General features: G+C 39.6%; 2 protein-coding genes across 2 annotated transcripts; both read left to right on the forward strand.

Moving 5' to 3' along the window:
• Nucleotides 1-1,075: 1,075 nt before the first annotated feature.
• LOC108570794 (para-nitrobenzyl esterase-like) lies at nt 1,076-4,933 on the forward strand. The gene is made up of 10 exons (XM_017932703.1): nt 1,076-1,270; nt 1,351-1,488; nt 1,570-1,729; nt 2,052-2,237; nt 2,316-2,509; nt 3,139-3,310; nt 3,378-3,508; nt 3,656-3,806; nt 4,543-4,675; nt 4,771-4,933. The coding sequence occupies exons 1-10, from the start codon at nt 1,076-1,078 to the stop codon at nt 4,931-4,933; spliced, it is 1,623 nt and encodes a 540-aa protein (XP_017788192.1).
• Nucleotides 4,934-6,324: 1,391 nt separating this feature from the next.
• LOC108570795 (para-nitrobenzyl esterase-like) lies at nt 6,325-11,729 on the forward strand. Its single transcript, XM_017932704.1, has 13 exons — nt 6,325-6,519; nt 6,600-6,737; nt 7,015-7,174; nt 7,497-7,682; nt 7,761-7,954; nt 8,116-8,287; nt 8,355-8,485; nt 8,684-8,834; nt 9,066-9,198; nt 9,294-9,376; nt 11,019-11,210; nt 11,409-11,541; nt 11,621-11,729. Exons 1-13 carry the CDS (start codon nt 6,325-6,327, stop codon nt 11,727-11,729), a joined length of 1,977 nt encoding a protein of 658 aa, XP_017788193.1.
• The last annotated feature ends 5,924 nt before the right edge of the window (nt 11,730-17,653 follow it).

Here is a 17,653-nt window from a genome sequence, read left to right on the forward strand (position 1 = left end):
GAACTATACGTTCACGATGAATGGCCGTATGTTAAACCCTCTCGGATATCCGATACAGCCAATCCTTAGTGCGTTATGCGAAGCTTAAGCGACAGTCTCGACGTGCAATTATACGAAGCATACAAACATGTATTTATTATATAAAATAACCGTTTACAAATAAAGAAATACTTAACTTGTACGAAATATGAGTGCTTCTTGCAAAAATTACGATTACGCCAAATTTTCACTCGCACCATTGTTAGGATAGCGACACTCGTAGAATTAGTCACAAAATCTGGCGCACCAGGAGGATCCTTTGGGGAGCACTTCGATTTCGAAGCGTTCGCGCACATTTTAATCAATAGGTGGTTCCACCTCGTCCTGGAAAATATAAATAAAACTACTTTTGCACACCAACAAAACGTTCTTCGAGACTCCTCTCTTTGCCGCGGCATAGCACTGTGACAACGCGTACAAAGAAGACACATGGAAAATTACGATAGCGAAGGGAAAATGTGGAGTGAGCCACGTGTGACTATAAAAGCAGAGACAATCTCGATTTCTCTGTAACGTGGTGAAAAAATAAAGATTCTCAGTAGAAAACTGAAATTTTCTTCGTGAGCAAACGACGTGTTTTTGAAGAGTAAAAAATTCGATATATCACACTTGCATCATAAATGGGAACCTACCGACATTGAAAATATCCATCACTTTCATTATTAATTACACACAACGTGAAGTGTAACAAGCAACAAATTATGCAATAATGTTCACTGTACAAATATGAACATTACGAATGCACAGAAAGGTGCCAGCCATCCATCATCACCGTACACAATACTTTTTCATTTATCCTCATACCGGCATTGTCATCGTTAGATTAATTAACACACGATAGAAAGTTATTACGCAGACCTCACTTTTAAAGTACCAGTGTACACGACAACCGAGGACATACGGGCAATTCAGTGGCGAAGTGTCGGGGCTATAGCTCCATGGTAAAAGAGTTGACTGTTCCATTTAAGTCGTAGGTAATATTATTCCCTTAAATTAGAGATTCTTTAATAAACGAGAGGATTTACAGGTGGAAAATATGGACCGTACGACGCTGTTTCTCTTTCTTTTATTCTTGATCGAACGCGTCAATGGCCAAAATGGGCCAATAGTGCAGACCCTAAATGGCTTGGTTCGTGGTACCTACAACACCACAATATGGAAGTCGATGCCATTTTCGTCGTTCAGGGGAATCCCTTACGGGAAACCACCTGTTGGTGAACTCAGATTTCAAGTAATATTCTTACCTTCGTCTATCAGCTGTTTTCTGTCGTCTCAAATAGACAAAAAAGTGTCGAATTTATTGTACAACAGCCGCCAGTTCCTGTTGATCCATGGGGAGGAATCCTGGAGGCCACTTCAACGCCCAATCCGTGTCCACAATTTGAGGATATGTCGCAAATTCTGATGGGTCGCGAGGATTGCTTGTACCTCAACGTGTATACACCTGTTGTAAATACACTGCTTTTTCTTATTAAAAATTTTACGAGAGTCATTGAATTTTGGAGTCTATTTAAATGTCTTTTGTGACAGACAAACTTCATGCCACCACTGAAGCTGATACCAGTTATGGTCTGGATATATGGCGGCAGCTTTACAACCGGTCACAGCAACGACACCTTGTATGGACCTCGCCTTATGATAGAACGCGACGTCGTTATAGTTACCTTCAATTATCGCGTCGGTCCTTTAGGTAAATCGGGGGGAATTTGGCGAAACTAAGGGGAAATTATAGAAAGTGTTTCATCTACAATGAACATCACTTTTATTTCCACTGGTATTGGAAGTAAGAATCTAGGCATGATAAAAAAATAATGAAACGACGGAGGAATAAGAAGAAATAATAAGTATAATATGCAAAAAAATGTCGATGGCCTTGAAGTGAGCTTCAAGATGACCATCAAGGAATCTTCTTTAATCGTAAACTCCTTTGGTCGTCTTTTCTTACTTTCAATAATCCAGATGTTCGTTAAAAGTGGGACACTTCTTCAATACGGAAAATCACTTCCTTCCAGGTTTCCTATCGCTGAACCATTCAAAAGCTCTGGGCAACGCAGGTCTGAAGGATCAATATCTGGTGCTGCAATGGGTGAAGAAGAATATCGCCGCGTTTGGCGGAGATCCTAATCAGGTCACTATATTTGGGGAGAGCGCTGGATCTGTATCTGTTGGTTACCACGTATTATCAGAAAAAGCAGCTGGTGCGTACGAGATTGTTCGAACCTGACGTTACATGCTAGCACACTTATCTTTTTTCTTCTCTCGTTTTCCTCAATCAGGTCTGTTTTCGAAGGCGTTCTTAATGAGCGGCACACCACTGTGTCAATGGGCCCATCAAACTGCCAAAGATAACTTGATCAATGCGAAGCAGCTTGCTGCTCTGCTCGGTTACGCGGCCCCAACTACCGAAGACCTGTTGGACTTCCTTCTTCAAGTGCCTGCTTTGGATCTCGCAATCGCAACTGCAAATCTGGTAACAATCGATAGCGGCAATACGATATTGGGTCGTGTGATCAACATCGTTGGAACGTAGCAAATGTTCCATTCAGAAAATACAAGTGAAATTAGGAGAAGAAGAATACAATTCTTTTTGCAAGGTCATCTTCTACTTGCAAGTACATTTGTCAGTACGTGTTTTTAGGCGCGAATTGAAACGAGACTTTGTACAACTAATCGTGTGTTCGAAATATTTTTGTAGCGTAGGAACCGACGACGGAAAAATATTGAGGGACCCAACGGGAATCGAACCCGGGACCTTCGACTTAGCAAGCCGAGGCTTTGCGAGCTACGCCAACCACTCCCTCCCTATTCTCCCGTGTCGGTTTCCTATTTTTGGGTATTGAGGCCCCGATACTACAGTAGTATCAGTGTGTGTAAGATTACATCACCAGATTGAGTTAGGTTTGGGTCAGATAGATTTCGGATTTACACATGTTGATTCGTGTTTTCTGAATAGGACATTTGCGGTAGCACTACGACCCAACAGGCGTGGGCCGAAATGCTATAGTGCAGCCTCGATAACATCGAACGCGATGATTTTAAGCAAAAGTGAAAATGAAAGACGCATCGGTAATTATGTACTTACTGTTTCTCCATTTTCAGTCAGTGACGCATCCACTTCCATTCAGACCCGTCATAGAGAACACCACGTTGGATTATAATAACACGGCGTACATAACAGAGTGTTCCGCGGTGAAGTATCATACTGGAAGGTTCAACAAAGTGCCAACGATGATGGGCTACATGCACGACGAGGCGATCTATTTCCTCTTCTGTGAGTAACGCTTCATTTTCAATTTCGTATTACAGTACTCGATTGTTGAACAACGTCTGTTCCGTAGATTTCCTCCATTCGTCGAATCCCATCCACGATGCCATCTCATTTTTCGAAAATATGGATAATTTGACTGGTAACGCGTTGATCAGCGCTTTAAACAATACGGTGCAAATCGAGGTTGACTTGTATTCAACGGTAATTACGTTAAATTGCAGAGAAAAGTTCGAATGTTAAGAGTATATGGGAGGTTACCGTTCGTAAGAGCGTACCGCCTATAGTCGCGTTCGAATATTTCCTGTTCAAGGTCACATAGTCGCGATACAGAGTTTCTTTTTGCTTTAGATTGGAACGGACCTGTTCTTCATCAGCCCGATAGATCTAACTCAGCAATTGTTGGCTGCGAATAACAGCGGCAATCCCATTTACTATTATCGACAATCTTACCAATCGCCTTACTTGTGGCACAGGTATTACCTCGGAGTGCCCTTCAACGGTGAGTTTCTACAATCTTGTTTGCTACGTGGTAACGTAAGTTCGTGACGAAAAAGAAAATTTTTTATTGAAAATCCTAGAATATTCAATAGCGACGACATAATGGTCCTGTGGCGAGTACGTCACTACCAACAAGCCCTTACCGAGCCTTATTCTATTCTTCCACGCGAACTTCCTCTTTTCCAACTCCTTCAGATTTTAGTTTCCGTTCTTTTCCCTCTCCCCGGGTTAAGACTTGCCTTCGACCTCGAGTAGCCTAAGAAGCACACATGTGGCATCCAGGTTCGCACGAGGACGAACGGCTTTCTACAAATTTTCCGTTTCCACCACTTTCTCTACTTCTATCTTTATCTGTCTCTACTCCTGTCTCCCTGTCCTAACAATATAGAAACCTCAGTTCAGTTTTTCTTCTGCCAACCGTCGAGACGTACCCGCCGAATCACTGCCGTAGGGACGATTACCGAATAAAACGATTGCATTTCCCGGGTGAATTGTACGCCGGCCATAGCACTTAGATCTTAATAAATTGAGGTGAGAACAGTACAACGGCGTTCCTCACCCACCTCGGTCTTACCAAAAATAGTAGGAAAAAGTTGTGGACTTAAAAAGCGTTTACTCGTTGGGAATATTGATCTAAATTATAAAATTCGACGCGAACTTACGAGACGACCTAATATTTACTTAAGTTTTGAAATAGGAAATATACGAAGGATAATCTGTGTTGGTACAAATGTTAGGTGCTGCCCACTTCGACGACATTCCGTACATATGGGAGACAGATATAATACCAGTACCTACCGATCCTAACGATCCTTATTACCAGTTCCTGCAAGCAATGGTAGGCATGACCACCAATTTTGCAAAGTACGGGTACGTATCTCGTTAATCGACAACGAAACTTGACGTTAATCCTTTTTCTGGTGCAATTGGAAATTTTTATTCCCCCTTTTCTCTCGTGATTCTAGAAATCCTACACCGGAAGGCAATTCTCCGATAGGCATAACGTGGACGCCATCAGGCGTGGAGGGATTACAGATAGATCTGAACAGTACGTTCACGATGAACAACCGTCTGGCGGATGATAACGCTTTGTTGTTCGAGCCGATCCTAAGCGCATCGTGTATCTAAATTGATTCGATTACTTCGTTGAGAAATGGAAAAATTAAGATGTACTTAGCAAACAGAAGTTGCAGAGAAATAAAGATTTCAAGTGCTTGAGAAATGTGTGTACTTTGTAAATTAAAGGATTAAATTATGACACCGATTCGAGCTCCTTTTCTCCTTTTCTCCTTCTGTGGATTCCGTTTAGTCCAATAGGTATACTCAGACTACTCGGTAATTTTCATGATAGATTGTTAAATTGAAGAGTGCGAATGAAAATTTAAGTATCGAAGTTAGAGTGCGAAGTTAAACCTCGAATAAACGAAAATATCTTCTTGGACTTGGCGTGAATCGATATGTGGAGACAGTTATGGACACAAAAGTTTAGACGACGCTTACGTCTTAGATAAGAAGATAAATCTTATCGAAAGAGAATAGAACCCAATCTTGCTTACGGTTGGAGCTCTAAAATTGAGCTTCTTAGACATGGTGTTCCATGCAACTTGCGTAAACGGTTGGAAATAGAGAAACTATTACAGATCAGAGTTAAATGGTAACGGACGGTGAATCAGAAAAATGCGATAATCCCATCTTTTTAAATGGAAACCTACGTTTTTCACTGCACCGATTGATGCAGCTTTTTGTGCTCTTATTATACAATTACTATATTATTATACGAAATAACGATTTACCAATAAATAAATATTCGTCTTCTTTGAAATATGTGTACTTCTTGTAAAAATTACAATTGCACCAAGTTTTCACTCGCACCATGACAACGTATACAAAGAGGACCCATGGAAAATTACGATAGCGAAGGAAAAATGCGGGTTGAGCCACGTGTGGCTGCAAGAGCAGAGAAAATCTCGATTTCTCTGTAACGTGGTGAAAAAATAAAGATTCTCAGTAGAAAACTGAAATTTTCTTCGCGAGCATACGATATGCTTTTGAAAGGTAAAATATTCGATATATCACACTTGCATCATAAATGGGAACCTACCGACATTGAAAATATCCATCACTTTCATTATTAATTACACACAACGTGAAGTGTAACAAGCAACAAATTATGCAATAATGTTCACTGTGCAAATATGAACATTACGAATGCACAGAAAGGTGTCAGCCATCCATCATCACCGTACACAATAATCTTCCATTTATTCTCACACCGGCATTGTCATCGTTAGATTAATTAACACACGGTAGAAAGTTATTACGTAGTTCTCACTTATAAAGTACAAGTGTATCGGACAACCGAGGACAGACACGCAACTCTGTTGCAAAGTGTCGAAACTACAGTTCTGTCGCAGAAGGATTGATTCTTCCATTGAAGTTCTAGGTAATATTACTTCCTTATACTAAAGATTCTTTAATAAACAAGCTTGTAAACCGAAGAGGATTTACAGATGATAAATATGGACCGTACGACGCTGTTTCTCTTTCTTTTATTCTTGATCGCACGCGTTAATGGCCAAGATGGGCCAATAGTGCAGACTCTAAATGGCTTGGTTCGTGGTACCTACAACACCACAATATGGAAGTCGATGCCATTTTCGTCGTTCAGGGGAATCCCTTACGGGAAACCACCTGTTGGTGAACTCAGATTTCAAGTAATATTCTTACCTTCGTCTATCAGCTGTTTTCTGTCGTCTCAAATAGACAAAAAAGTGTCGAATTTATTGTACAACAGCCGCCAGTTCCTGTTGATCCATGGGGAGGAATCCTGGAGGCCACTTCAACGCCCAATCCGTGTCCACAATTTGAGGATATGTCGCAAATTCTGATGGGTCGCGAGGATTGCTTGTACCTCAACGTGTATACACCTGTTGTAAATACACTGCTTTTTCTTATTAAAAATTTTACGAGAGTCGTTGAATTTTCGAGTCTATTTAAATGTATTTTGTGACAGACAAACTTCACGGGACCACTGAAGCTGATACCAGTTATGGTCTGGATATATGGCGGCGGCTTCACAACCGGTCACAGCAACGACACCTTGTATGGACCTCGCCTTATGATAGAACGCGACGTCGTTACTTTTTCTTATTAAAAATTTTACGAGAGTCGTTGAATTTTGGAGTCTATTTAAATGTATTTTGTGACAGACAAACTTCACGGGACCACTGAAGCTGATACCAGTTATGGTCTGGATATATGGCGGCGGCTTCACAACCGGTCACAGCAACGACACCTTGTATGGACCTCGCCTTATGATAGAACGCGACGTCGTTATAGTTACCTTCAATTATCGCGTCGGTCCTTTAGGTAAATCGGGGGGAATTTGGCGAAACTAAGGGGAAATTATAGAAAGTGTTTCATCTACAATGAACATCACTTTTATTTCCACTGGTATTGGAAGTAAGAATCTAGGCATGATAAAAAAATAATGAAACGACGGAGGAATAAGAAGAAATAATAAGTATAATATGCAAAAAAATGTCGATGGCCTTGAAGTGAGCTTCAAGATGACCATCAAGGAATCTTCTTTAATCGTAAACTCCTTTGGTCGTCTTTTCTTACTTTCAATAATCCAGATGTTCGTTAAAAGTGGGACACTTCTTCAATACGGAAAATCACTTCCTTCCAGGTTTCCTATCGCTGAACGATCCAAAAGCTCTGGGCAACGCAGGTCTGAAGGATCAATATCTGGTCCTGCAATGGGTGAACAAGAATATCGCCGCGTTTGGCGGAGATCCTAATCAGGTCACTATATTTGGGGAGAGCGCTGGATCTGTATCTGTTGGTTACCACGTATTATCAGAAAAAGCAGCTGGTGCGTACGAGATTGTTCGAACCTGACGTTACATGCAAGCACACTTATCTTTTTTCTTCTCCCGTTTTCCTCAATCAGGTCTGTTTTCGAAGGCGTTCTTAATGAGCGGCACACCAATGTGTGAATGGTCCATTCAAACGGCCGAAGATAACTTGATCAGTGCGCAGCAGCTTGCCCTTCTGCTCGGTTACGCGGCCCTAACTACCGAGGACCTGTTGGACTTCCTTCTTCAAGTGCCTGCTTTGGATCTCGCAACCGCAACTGCAAATCTGGTAACAATCGATAATAACAGTACTGTGATACGTACGACCCAATAGGCGTGGATCCAAATACTGTAGTTCAGCCTCGATAACATCGAACGCGATGATTTTAAGCAAAAGTGAAAATGAAAGACGCATCGGTAATTATGTACTTACTGTTTCTCCATTTTCAGTCAATGACGCATCCACTTCCATTCAGACCCGTCATAGAGGACCCCGCGTTGGATTATTATAACACGGCGTACATAACAGAGTGTTCCGTGATGAAGTATCATACTGGAAGGTTCAACAAAGTGCCAACGATGATGGGCTACATGCACGACGAGGTGATCTTCTTCCTCTACAGTGAGTAACGCTTGATTTTTCATTTCGTATTACTGTACCCGACTGTTGAACAACGTCTGCTTCGTAGTTTTCCTCCGATCGGCAACTCCCATCCAGGATGCCATCGCATATTTGGAAAAGATGGATAAATCAGCCAGTAACGTGTTTCCTACCTTAGTAAACGTTACGGACGAAGTTGCGCTTGAGGTGTATAAAAAGGTAATTACGTTAAATTGCAGAGAAAAGCTCGAATTTTGAGAATATACTGTAAAGGACGTTCGTAGAAGCGTACCGCCTATAGTCGCGACCGAATATTTCCTGCTCAAGGTCACAGAGTCCCTGTACCCCCACCACATCTCAATATTGAATAGACGCAGCTTTTTATCTTATTCACGTCTCTTTTTGCTTCTGCTTTAGGTTGGAACAGACTTGTTCTTCATAAGTCCGATAGATCTAACTCAGAAAATGTTGGCTGCCAATAACAGCGGCAATCCCATTTTCTTTTATCGACAATCTTACGAAGCACCTTATTCATGGCACAAGGATTACCTGAGGATACCCTTCAGTGGTGAGTTTTCACAAACTTGTTTGCCGCGTAGAAAAATATTTTAACGAAAATTTCAGGAAATTCTATAGCGACGACGTAATGGTCCTATCGAAAACAGTAGGAAAAAGTAGCTTACGTCTTTTTTTATCAAATTTAAGTGTTCGTTGAAAATATTGATCTGAATTATACAATTCCACACGAACTTATGGGATCACCTAATGCTATGACAATCTGTGTTGGTACAAATATTAGGTGCTGCCCACTTCGACGACATTCCGTACATATGGGAGACAAATGCAATACCAGTACCTACCGATCTTAACGATCCTTATTACCAGTTCCTGCAAGCGATGGTAGACATGACCACCAATTTTGCCAAGTACGGGTACGTATCTCGTTAATCGACAACGAAACTTGACGTTAATCCTTTTTCTGGTGTAATTGGAAATTTTTATTCCCCCTTTTTTCTCGTGATTCTAGAAATCCTACACCGGAAGGTAATTCTCCGATAGGCATAACGTGGACGCCATCAGGCGAGGAGGGATTACAGATAAATCTGAACAGTACGTTCACGATGAACAACCGTCTGGCGAATGATAACGCTTTGTCGTTCGAGCCGATCCTAAGCGCATCGTGTATCTAAATTGATTCGATTACTTCGTTGAGAAATGGAAAAATTAAGATGTACTTAGCAAGCAGAAGTTGCAGAGAAATAAAGATTTCAAATCTTTAAGGAACGTGTATATTTTGAATCGAAGAATTAAATTACGATCACCGATTCGAGCTCCTTTTCTCCTTTCATCCTTCTGTGGATATCCTTTAGCCCAATAGGTACTCGGAAACTTTTCATTTTCGAATTCACTCTAATCGAGCTATAACCGTTATTTTATCGAATACAACTATTCAGGAGTACGTTCTTAAAGAGTTGTACTTTCGATATATGCAAAAAAATAAAAATCGTCACACTAGAAAACCCCCTTAGTTTAAGACACAATCCGAGTGTTACCGTGACACAAGAAACGAGAAAAACGTGACTCACACTCTTTTATAACAGTAAAGCGAAAGAACCATCGAAGGTAAATACAGAAAAGCCGGACGTGTGACTGTAATTAACCGTTATTTCCATATTTTCCTTATTTAGATAGTCGCTGTTTAAGTATTAATACCGGCGTTTCGCGTCGACAGTGCCATAAACCGAGAAACGTGAAATATGCAAGAATGTTGGATCGCAAACGGATTATTTGCTCGATAAAATTGCGAACAGTCGAACGAGTAGAATATCGATAGAATAGTTGACGGAAGATTTTTCTTTAAAAAATTACTTCAAAGTTACATTGTTGCAAGTGTGCAACTAGCGACAGGTGTACGTTCGAAACGGTACGCTACTAATTAGAACATACCAGACGCAAGTGTCTGGTCACATTACCCATACGTACAATAGGATGATCTCGAATGTTCCAAAGATGCTCGGACTCGATTACCACCCTGAATAATAGCCTTTCGTCGATTTTCACACTGAAACCATTGTCATCGTTTAATTACCCACTCTCAATGGGAGATCATTGCGCAACGTTCACTTTAAAAACAGCACGGTGCTCGATATCTGGCGAATTTAGACAGAGATCGGTGCAAAGTACCGGAACCACAGCTACAAAGGGTTGTCTTTAAGGGTTCACCGTTTTAGAGTGATACAGTACGCAGACCGTTGACCGGTGACCGTTATAGTACGCAGAGAAGAAAAATCAAGGCTTGAATTAAGTGTGCCAAAAAGCGTCAATGTAACAGTGCGAGAAAATTTTTAGGCAGCCTATAGGCGTCAAGGACACAGTGTGAGAAAATATTTAAAACGCCTATAAGCGCCAAAGTCACAGTGCGAGAAAATATTTAAATTGCCTATGGGCCCTAAGGTCCCATATTTAAATCGCCTATGCGCCCTAAGGTCCCATATTTAAATCGCCTATGGGCCCTAAGGTCCCATGTTTAAATCGCCTATGCGCCCTAAGGTCCCATATTTAAATCGCCTATGGGCCCTAAGGTCCCATGTTTAAATCGCCTATGGGCCCTAAGGTCCCATATTTAAATCGCCTATGGGCCCCAAGGTCCCATATATTTAAATCGCCTATGGGCCCCAAGGTCCCATATTTAAATCAGACATCAGACATCGAAAGACGATACAAATTTCTGTCGAACAACCTTTCTTTGCAGCCCTCTACACCGGAGCCCAGAGCAGCAACGTCGAAGATCTCTTGGATTACCTGAGTAAGATCGATCCTTTCACTGCTGAGACTGCTAAATCGAACATTCGAACGCTGAAAATACTTGATATACTCTACTTTCATAATTACTCTACGTTAACCTTGAGCTTGAATATATTCGCCTCAGACTATAGAACCGGCGGTTCGCTCGTTACGCGTCTGCGTTTCATTTTTCACAGGCAGGAACGGACCGATAGACGAAACCCAGAAACAGCTGGCCGAAGCATCCGTTTCACGAAGTAATAGCAAACGTTACCCATCCTGGTGAGTTCTCGTCGAAATCTCTCCTGTTGAAACGTCGAACACGGGGGAAAATATGTAATCTTCGTGTGAATTTTAGGTGTCGCTCATTTCGACGACATTCCACTTCTGTACGACATGGTTCATCTGCCAACACCCACTGATCCGAACGATCCTGACTATCAGACCAGATACAAGATGGCCACTATGTTCGCCAATTTCGCAAAGTACGCGTAAGTATCTCGTTAGACTATAACGAAACTTGTATCGAAATTTGTATCGTTAATTGTAAATTTTGTCTCGTGCTCCCAGAGATCCAACACCGGCTAGTAACAATCCGATAAACATAGCGTGGACACAATCGGGAGTAGATGGATATCAGATCGACCTGAACGTAACGTGCACTATGAACAACCGTTAGGCTGACGAGACGGCACAAACTTACGGGTCGATCCTGTATCAAACGTGTTACTAAATTTGTCGAATCACTTCTATGTGAAATCGAGTCGTAGAGAATGCATATAGAAAACGAAAGAGGCGTAGAAATAAATATTTAGTTCATTCGAAACGTGTGTATACCTTGAAAATCCTAACCTTTGAATTCTAGTAAAACACATGAAGTACATGAATTAATTTCTATCTTTCTCCTTTAGAAATAATCCACTTTCGTTCAAACACACTGTCGCGAACACCGCTGTGGATTTTTATACGTATCAGCTATAAAGACGTAGCGCCTATAGCCGCGACCGATTCTTCTGCCGGTTCAAGGTCGCAGATGCGCGCTACCCCCACCACTACTCTTCAAATTAAACTATCGAGGATTACACTATTTAGTGCTTTAATTCATAACTTCATTATATACAAGCTTCTAATTACACATATTTGTTACAGGTCTGAGAACTTTATTTATTTACATATTTTCCTAAATTCGAATAGATACACCTGCAGGGTGACTCACAAGTCGCTTCACCATTTCAAAATTTAATTCAATTTCACCGTTAAAATTTTTGTGACCATTTCACTGTTTCAATTTTTATCGTATATTTGAAAATTTTTGCCCACAACTAGCAATAATAATTGTATTCCACGCGACTCACAAGTCATATCACCATTTCAAAATTCAATAAACTATTTTCCACTTCATTTTCCAAAATTTTTGTTTCAAATTTTCAAAAACAGTTTCTTCAAATTTCACCTTAGAACGATAATTGATAACAGATAACAGATACGATAACAGAGATAACAACGATAACAGATTTCCCAAAAAATGGAAGTTACACATTAAGAAACGATCCACTGATCTTGACCCGGCGTATTCGCCGCACACCAGCCAACAGATGCTGACAGATTCGCTATTATAGTAACAATAAGATGGTAAATTCCACGGATCTTATCTTCGCCGATAAATGAACGCAAACAAAACCGGCGAACGCGAACTGTATACCTACGCTACGCGTTACGCTTTCAGCAACAATAAATGTTGCTGTTACCACTTCAAGTATAGTAACAATAAGATGGTAAATTCCACGGATCTTATCTTCGCCGATAAATGAACGCAAACAAAACCGGCGAACGTGAACTGTATACCTACGCTACGCGTTACGCTTTCAGCAACAATAAATGTTGCTGTTACCACTTCACCGGTAAACATTTGCCAACTCTAGGCTTCTTGGTGGGCAATTCGTAACACATTCCAAACTCCTACAGTTTCTCGCGAAAACAGGAAACCGCGAATTCGCGTAATTGGACCTGGTTTATCGGTGATCATTTCACAAGCGGAGAAATGGTCCGCGAAGAATGCAAAACCGATATCGTAACGTACATAAAACAGCGGATTCCTTGCTAAACTCGTTCCCGATCGACACATTTCTTTCCACGAGAACTTCGGCCAACCTTCCTACGCAACAGAACTGTTTTTCTGCGATTAGAAAGGTCTTCGAAGCTATCGGGAAACGTTTATCTGGGTTAATTTTGCGAAGTAAACGTGACACTTTTGGGCCGTTTTCACGAGAGACGACGAGGAGATTATTAATCGAGGGGATTGTTCGGTTAAATGAGTTAATCTGTGTTTAAAGCGCGCTCCGTGCTTCGCGGAACTTTGTACGAGTTGAAGTTTGGGTATACAGGGTGATGCGTAAGTTGGAAAATTGAAAAATTGAAAATTATTGTATATAAAAAAAATAATTTACGCAACGAGGAAAAAATATGACACGGTAATATTCTGAGTGGATAAACTGTGCTCGATGTTTGTCTTTTAAAAGGGACGATGAAGATTTGGAGGACTTACGACGAGGACCGCCAAGATGGCCGCCACGAGGCAAGAACGAAAGCAGAGATCTGCGAAAAATTGAGATTTAATAAAAGAAAAATTATTTCAATTATCCTAGAATATTACACAGGGTGATCCATCAATCCCTTCACAATTCAAAAATTAACACAAATTTTTAAAAAAATTGATAAAAATACCTTCCAATTTTTTCAATGTTTCAACTTACGAACCATCTTATACATCCAAACTTCAACCCACATAACGTTCCACGAAGCACACAGCCTCTCTAAACCCGGATTAAGTCGCTTAATCACATAATCCTCCACAATAAAGCAAATTTGATACGCGTGGTATTAAAATCCAAGATCAACCAATCTCGAGATGCTGTTTAATCAAGCTCGCACAAAGTGCACACTAAATACGTAACAGCAGTTATCTGTCTCGACGAATCTCTATAATTCCTTCAAGCTAACACAAGTATCTTAAAAAGAAAACCAGACAGAAATTTTGGAAAAAGGAAAAATCGTTACAGAGAAAAAGATGTTCGTTGAAAATGACAATAATCACGACGTCGAGATGCTTCTCTCTTCTCTCGAACGTGACACAGCTAGACGCGAGAAGAAGAGATAAGATGGAAGACGTTCATAAATCGTGTTGGTACTTGCGTCAACAGAGAGCTCGGTTTTCACGAAATTCCGCCTCTGTTTGGCGCCATGACACCTCCGATTGGGAGGGTAAAGGGTGTCCTCGACACCGAAACGGCACAGTCGTCCGATCCGGCGCTCGATCAGAAGTGAAATCTGGCTGGTATCTTGCTCGTGCACCTGGAATACGTGATTTTAGTTCTGTTTCGGGACGACTGGCTAAACGTTCGTCGATCGTTCTTCCGTGTCACCTGTTGCAACTCGTATTTCTCCCTTTTTCTTCGAGTGATCCGAATTGCCTGTTATTTTTCAATTAATTCTTCTAACAATTAGAAAAAGGTTACCTTCTTGGGGAATTAATTTTTTTTTTCTTTTTCGTCCAGTTATTGGTGCACTTTCTCGAAGGAGATGGTTTTTCGTTTAAGAAGGAGTTACGCTGAACTGACTGTTTCCTGAAAGAGTTGCAATTAATCTTCACGCGTGATAAGTGACGTGGATTAAAATAGGGAGAACACTAGTTGCTCGGTAACTCGTCGGTAAGCATTCCAAAGTTTTATATCGCCTCGACTACGCGATAAGCAGAGAGAATTGCTGGCTTGTCTGAATGGTTTCACCTCGTTTCCGTGGATTTTTACGCCGTCACGCTGTCGGCGCCGACCCGCTTCGAAACGCGGCGTCGATACCGTGCTCTATTCGATCGAGCGATCAGGGATCGTGTTTTGTAACCGGTTGAAAAATTTCACGCGATGGGGTAGATTGAATCAATTTCTCTGTGCGGATGAGTCTTTTGGAGGACAGAGTGAAAGAAATTTGTCACTTATCTTTGTTCACCTATGAGAGGGAAATTGGATCTCCCTGATTTATCATTAACAGACTGTGGACCTTTATGCAAATCTAGAATACAGCGAAAAATGTGGAATTTCTGAAACTACAATTTTTATCATTTCTGAAAACTGTAATTTGAATGCTTTCTATATTTTCTCGTGAATTTTTTGGATAGAGTGAAAGAAATTTGTCGTTTATCTCTGTTCATCTTTGAGAAAAAAATTCGATCTCCCTGATTTACTACTAATAGTTCGTGAATTTTTTGGATAGAGTGGAAGAAATTTATCATTTGTCTTTGTTCATCTTTGGATCTCCCTGATTTATCGTTAATAGACTGCGAATTTTTATGCAAATTTATATTTTTTTTTCTATATTTTTTCGTGAATTTTTTGGATAGAGTGGAAGAAATTTATCATTTGTCTTTGTCCATCTTTGGATCTCCCTGATTTATCGTTAATAGACTGCGAATTTTTATGCAAATTTATATTTTTAGAGTACAGTGAAAGGAAAGTTGAATTTCTATAATTTCTGAAAACTATAGTTTGGATATTTTGCATATTTTATCATATTACACGCATCTGCGAATTTTTATGCAAATTTGGAATACAGCGAAAAATGTGGAATTTCTGAAACTACAATTTTTATCATTTCTGAAAACTGTAATTTGAATGCTTTCTATATTTTCTCGTGAATTTTTTGGATAGAGTGAAAGAAATTTGTCGTTTATCTCTGTTCATCTTTGAGAAAAAAATTCGATCTCCCTGATTTACTACTAATAGACTGCGAATTTTTATGCAAATTTGGAATACAGCGAAAAATGTTGAATTTCTGAAACTGCAATTTCTAAAAACCGTAATTCCCATATTTTCTATATTTTTTCATATTACATGCAATCTGTGCAATTCTGCCACCTTCAAGTTTCCTCCAAACAAATGCCCAAAGATCTGCAGACTAATAATTAAAAATGAGTAAAAATTCCTACCAACGCAAGCATAAAAGTGCAATTAGAAATGAACGATCCCTCGATCGATAAATTATTGTGTTCTTATTATGATCGATCGATCGTAGAGTTAACAGGATTAGGCGATATATAGGTTGCTCGTGAATTGAAACGAGGTATAACAGGAAAGTTTAAGTATTCGACGGTTAAACGGGTCGAGGAGGATGTTTCTACGTCGACCAAGTATTCCGAAGAAGTCTCTCGTGCATTTTCCACTCCGAGTAGTTAATACCCTATGCAGGAAGATCTCTGGAGCAACGTTTGAACAAGCTGAAGATAAATTTGCGTTCTGTGAATTTTTCACTTTCGACGACACGCATGTCAAAATTACTTCGGGAAACAACGTCTACGTTATCGTTGACACGTTCTCCGCCACGTGTACCGTGAATCGTGTATATGTAGATAGGTGGAAGGGTATTTCGAATTATGTAAAAGGGAGATTAAAATGTCAAATAATTTTTGTGTAATTTGATACTTTAACATGACCGCTTATGATTTTTGCAGCAATTTGTTACGTTTCTGGGATCTGAGATCGTGGAAATCACCCTCTTGGCGGGATAGAGCCATCAATTTTCATATGCAGCAGAGAGATTAATTCGAAGTGTCGAGAATTCAGTGTTAGCAATATTTTTCTATATTTCAGTATTTTCTTTGGTTTTTTGTATCCAATATTTTCTTTATTTTCTCATTTATTTTTCTGGAATTACATATTTTCTTTATTTTTCTGTAATTCCATATTTCATATTTTACGACTTTCGTTTCACGGTTCTGCCGGTTTCATATTTCACGACTTTCGTTTCACGGTTCTGCCGAACCTCGCAATTTTATCTCATTAAACAAATAATTTCAATCGCTCATCTCAATTTCCCGTTAAAAAATAAATTTCAATCGCCCATCTCAGTTTCTCATTTCCTCATTTTTCTGTAATTCAATATTTTCTCATTTATTTTTCTGGAATTCAATATTTTCTTATTTATTTTTCTGTTATTCAATATTTTCTTTATTTTCTCATTTATTTTCCTGTAACTCAATATTTTCTTTATTTTTCTGTAATTCCATATTTCATATTTCACGACTTTCGTTTCACGGTTCTGCCGAATCTCGCAATTTTATCACATTAAACAAATAATTTCAATCGCTCATCTCAATTTCTCATTTTTTAATTTTTCTATATTTCAGTATTTCATTTTTTACGACTTTCCCGTTAAAAAATAAATTTCAATCGCCAATCTCAGTTTCTCATTTCTCCATTTTTCTGGAATTCAATATTTTCTCATTTATTTTTCTGGAATTCAATATTTTCTTATTTATTTTTCTGTAATTACATATTTTCTTTATTTTTCTGTAATTCCATATTTCATATTTCACGACTTTCGTTTCACGGTTCTGCCGAACCTCGCAATTTTATCTCATTAAACAAATAATTTCAATCGCTCATCTCAATTTCCCGTTAAAAAATAAATTTCAATCGCCAATCTCAGTTTCTCATTTCTCCATTTTTCTGGAATTCAATATTTTCTCATTTATTTTTCTGGAATTCAATATTTTCTTATTTATTTTTCTGTAACTCAATATTTTCATTATTTTTCTGTAATTCCATATTTCAT

This window comes from Habropoda laboriosa, unplaced genomic scaffold (assembly GCF_001263275.1).
Source record: "Habropoda laboriosa isolate 0110345459 unplaced genomic scaffold, ASM126327v1 scaffold86, whole genome shotgun sequence".
Taxonomy (NCBI): Eukaryota; Metazoa; Arthropoda; class Insecta; order Hymenoptera; family Apidae; genus Habropoda; species Habropoda laboriosa.

What these genes read in the sequence shown, in the direction of transcription:
- LOC108570794 (XM_017932703.1), top strand. Translation starts at nt 1,076, where the DNA reads ATGGACCGTACGACGCTGTTTCTCTTTCTTTTATTCTTGATCGAACGC. An exon ending in TCAACGTGTATACACCTGTT is followed by an intron (nt 1,489 to 1,569) that starts GTAAATACACTG and finishes CTTTTGTGACAG; the next exon opens with ACAAACTTCATGCCACCACT. An exon ending in CAATCGCAACTGCAAATCTG is followed by an intron (nt 2,510 to 3,138) that starts GTAACAATCGAT and finishes CTCCATTTTCAG; the next exon opens with TCAGTGACGCATCCACTTCC.
- LOC108570795 (XM_017932704.1), top strand. Translation starts at nt 6,325, where the DNA reads ATGGACCGTACGACGCTGTTTCTCTTTCTTTTATTCTTGATCGCACGC. An exon ending in TTGGTGAACTCAGATTTCAA is followed by an intron (nt 6,520 to 6,599) that starts GTAATATTCTTA and finishes ATTGTACAACAG; the next exon opens with CCGCCAGTTCCTGTTGATCC. An exon ending in TCAACGTGTATACACCTGTT is followed by an intron (nt 6,738 to 7,014) that starts GTAAATACACTG and finishes ATTTTGTGACAG; the next exon opens with ACAAACTTCACGGGACCACT.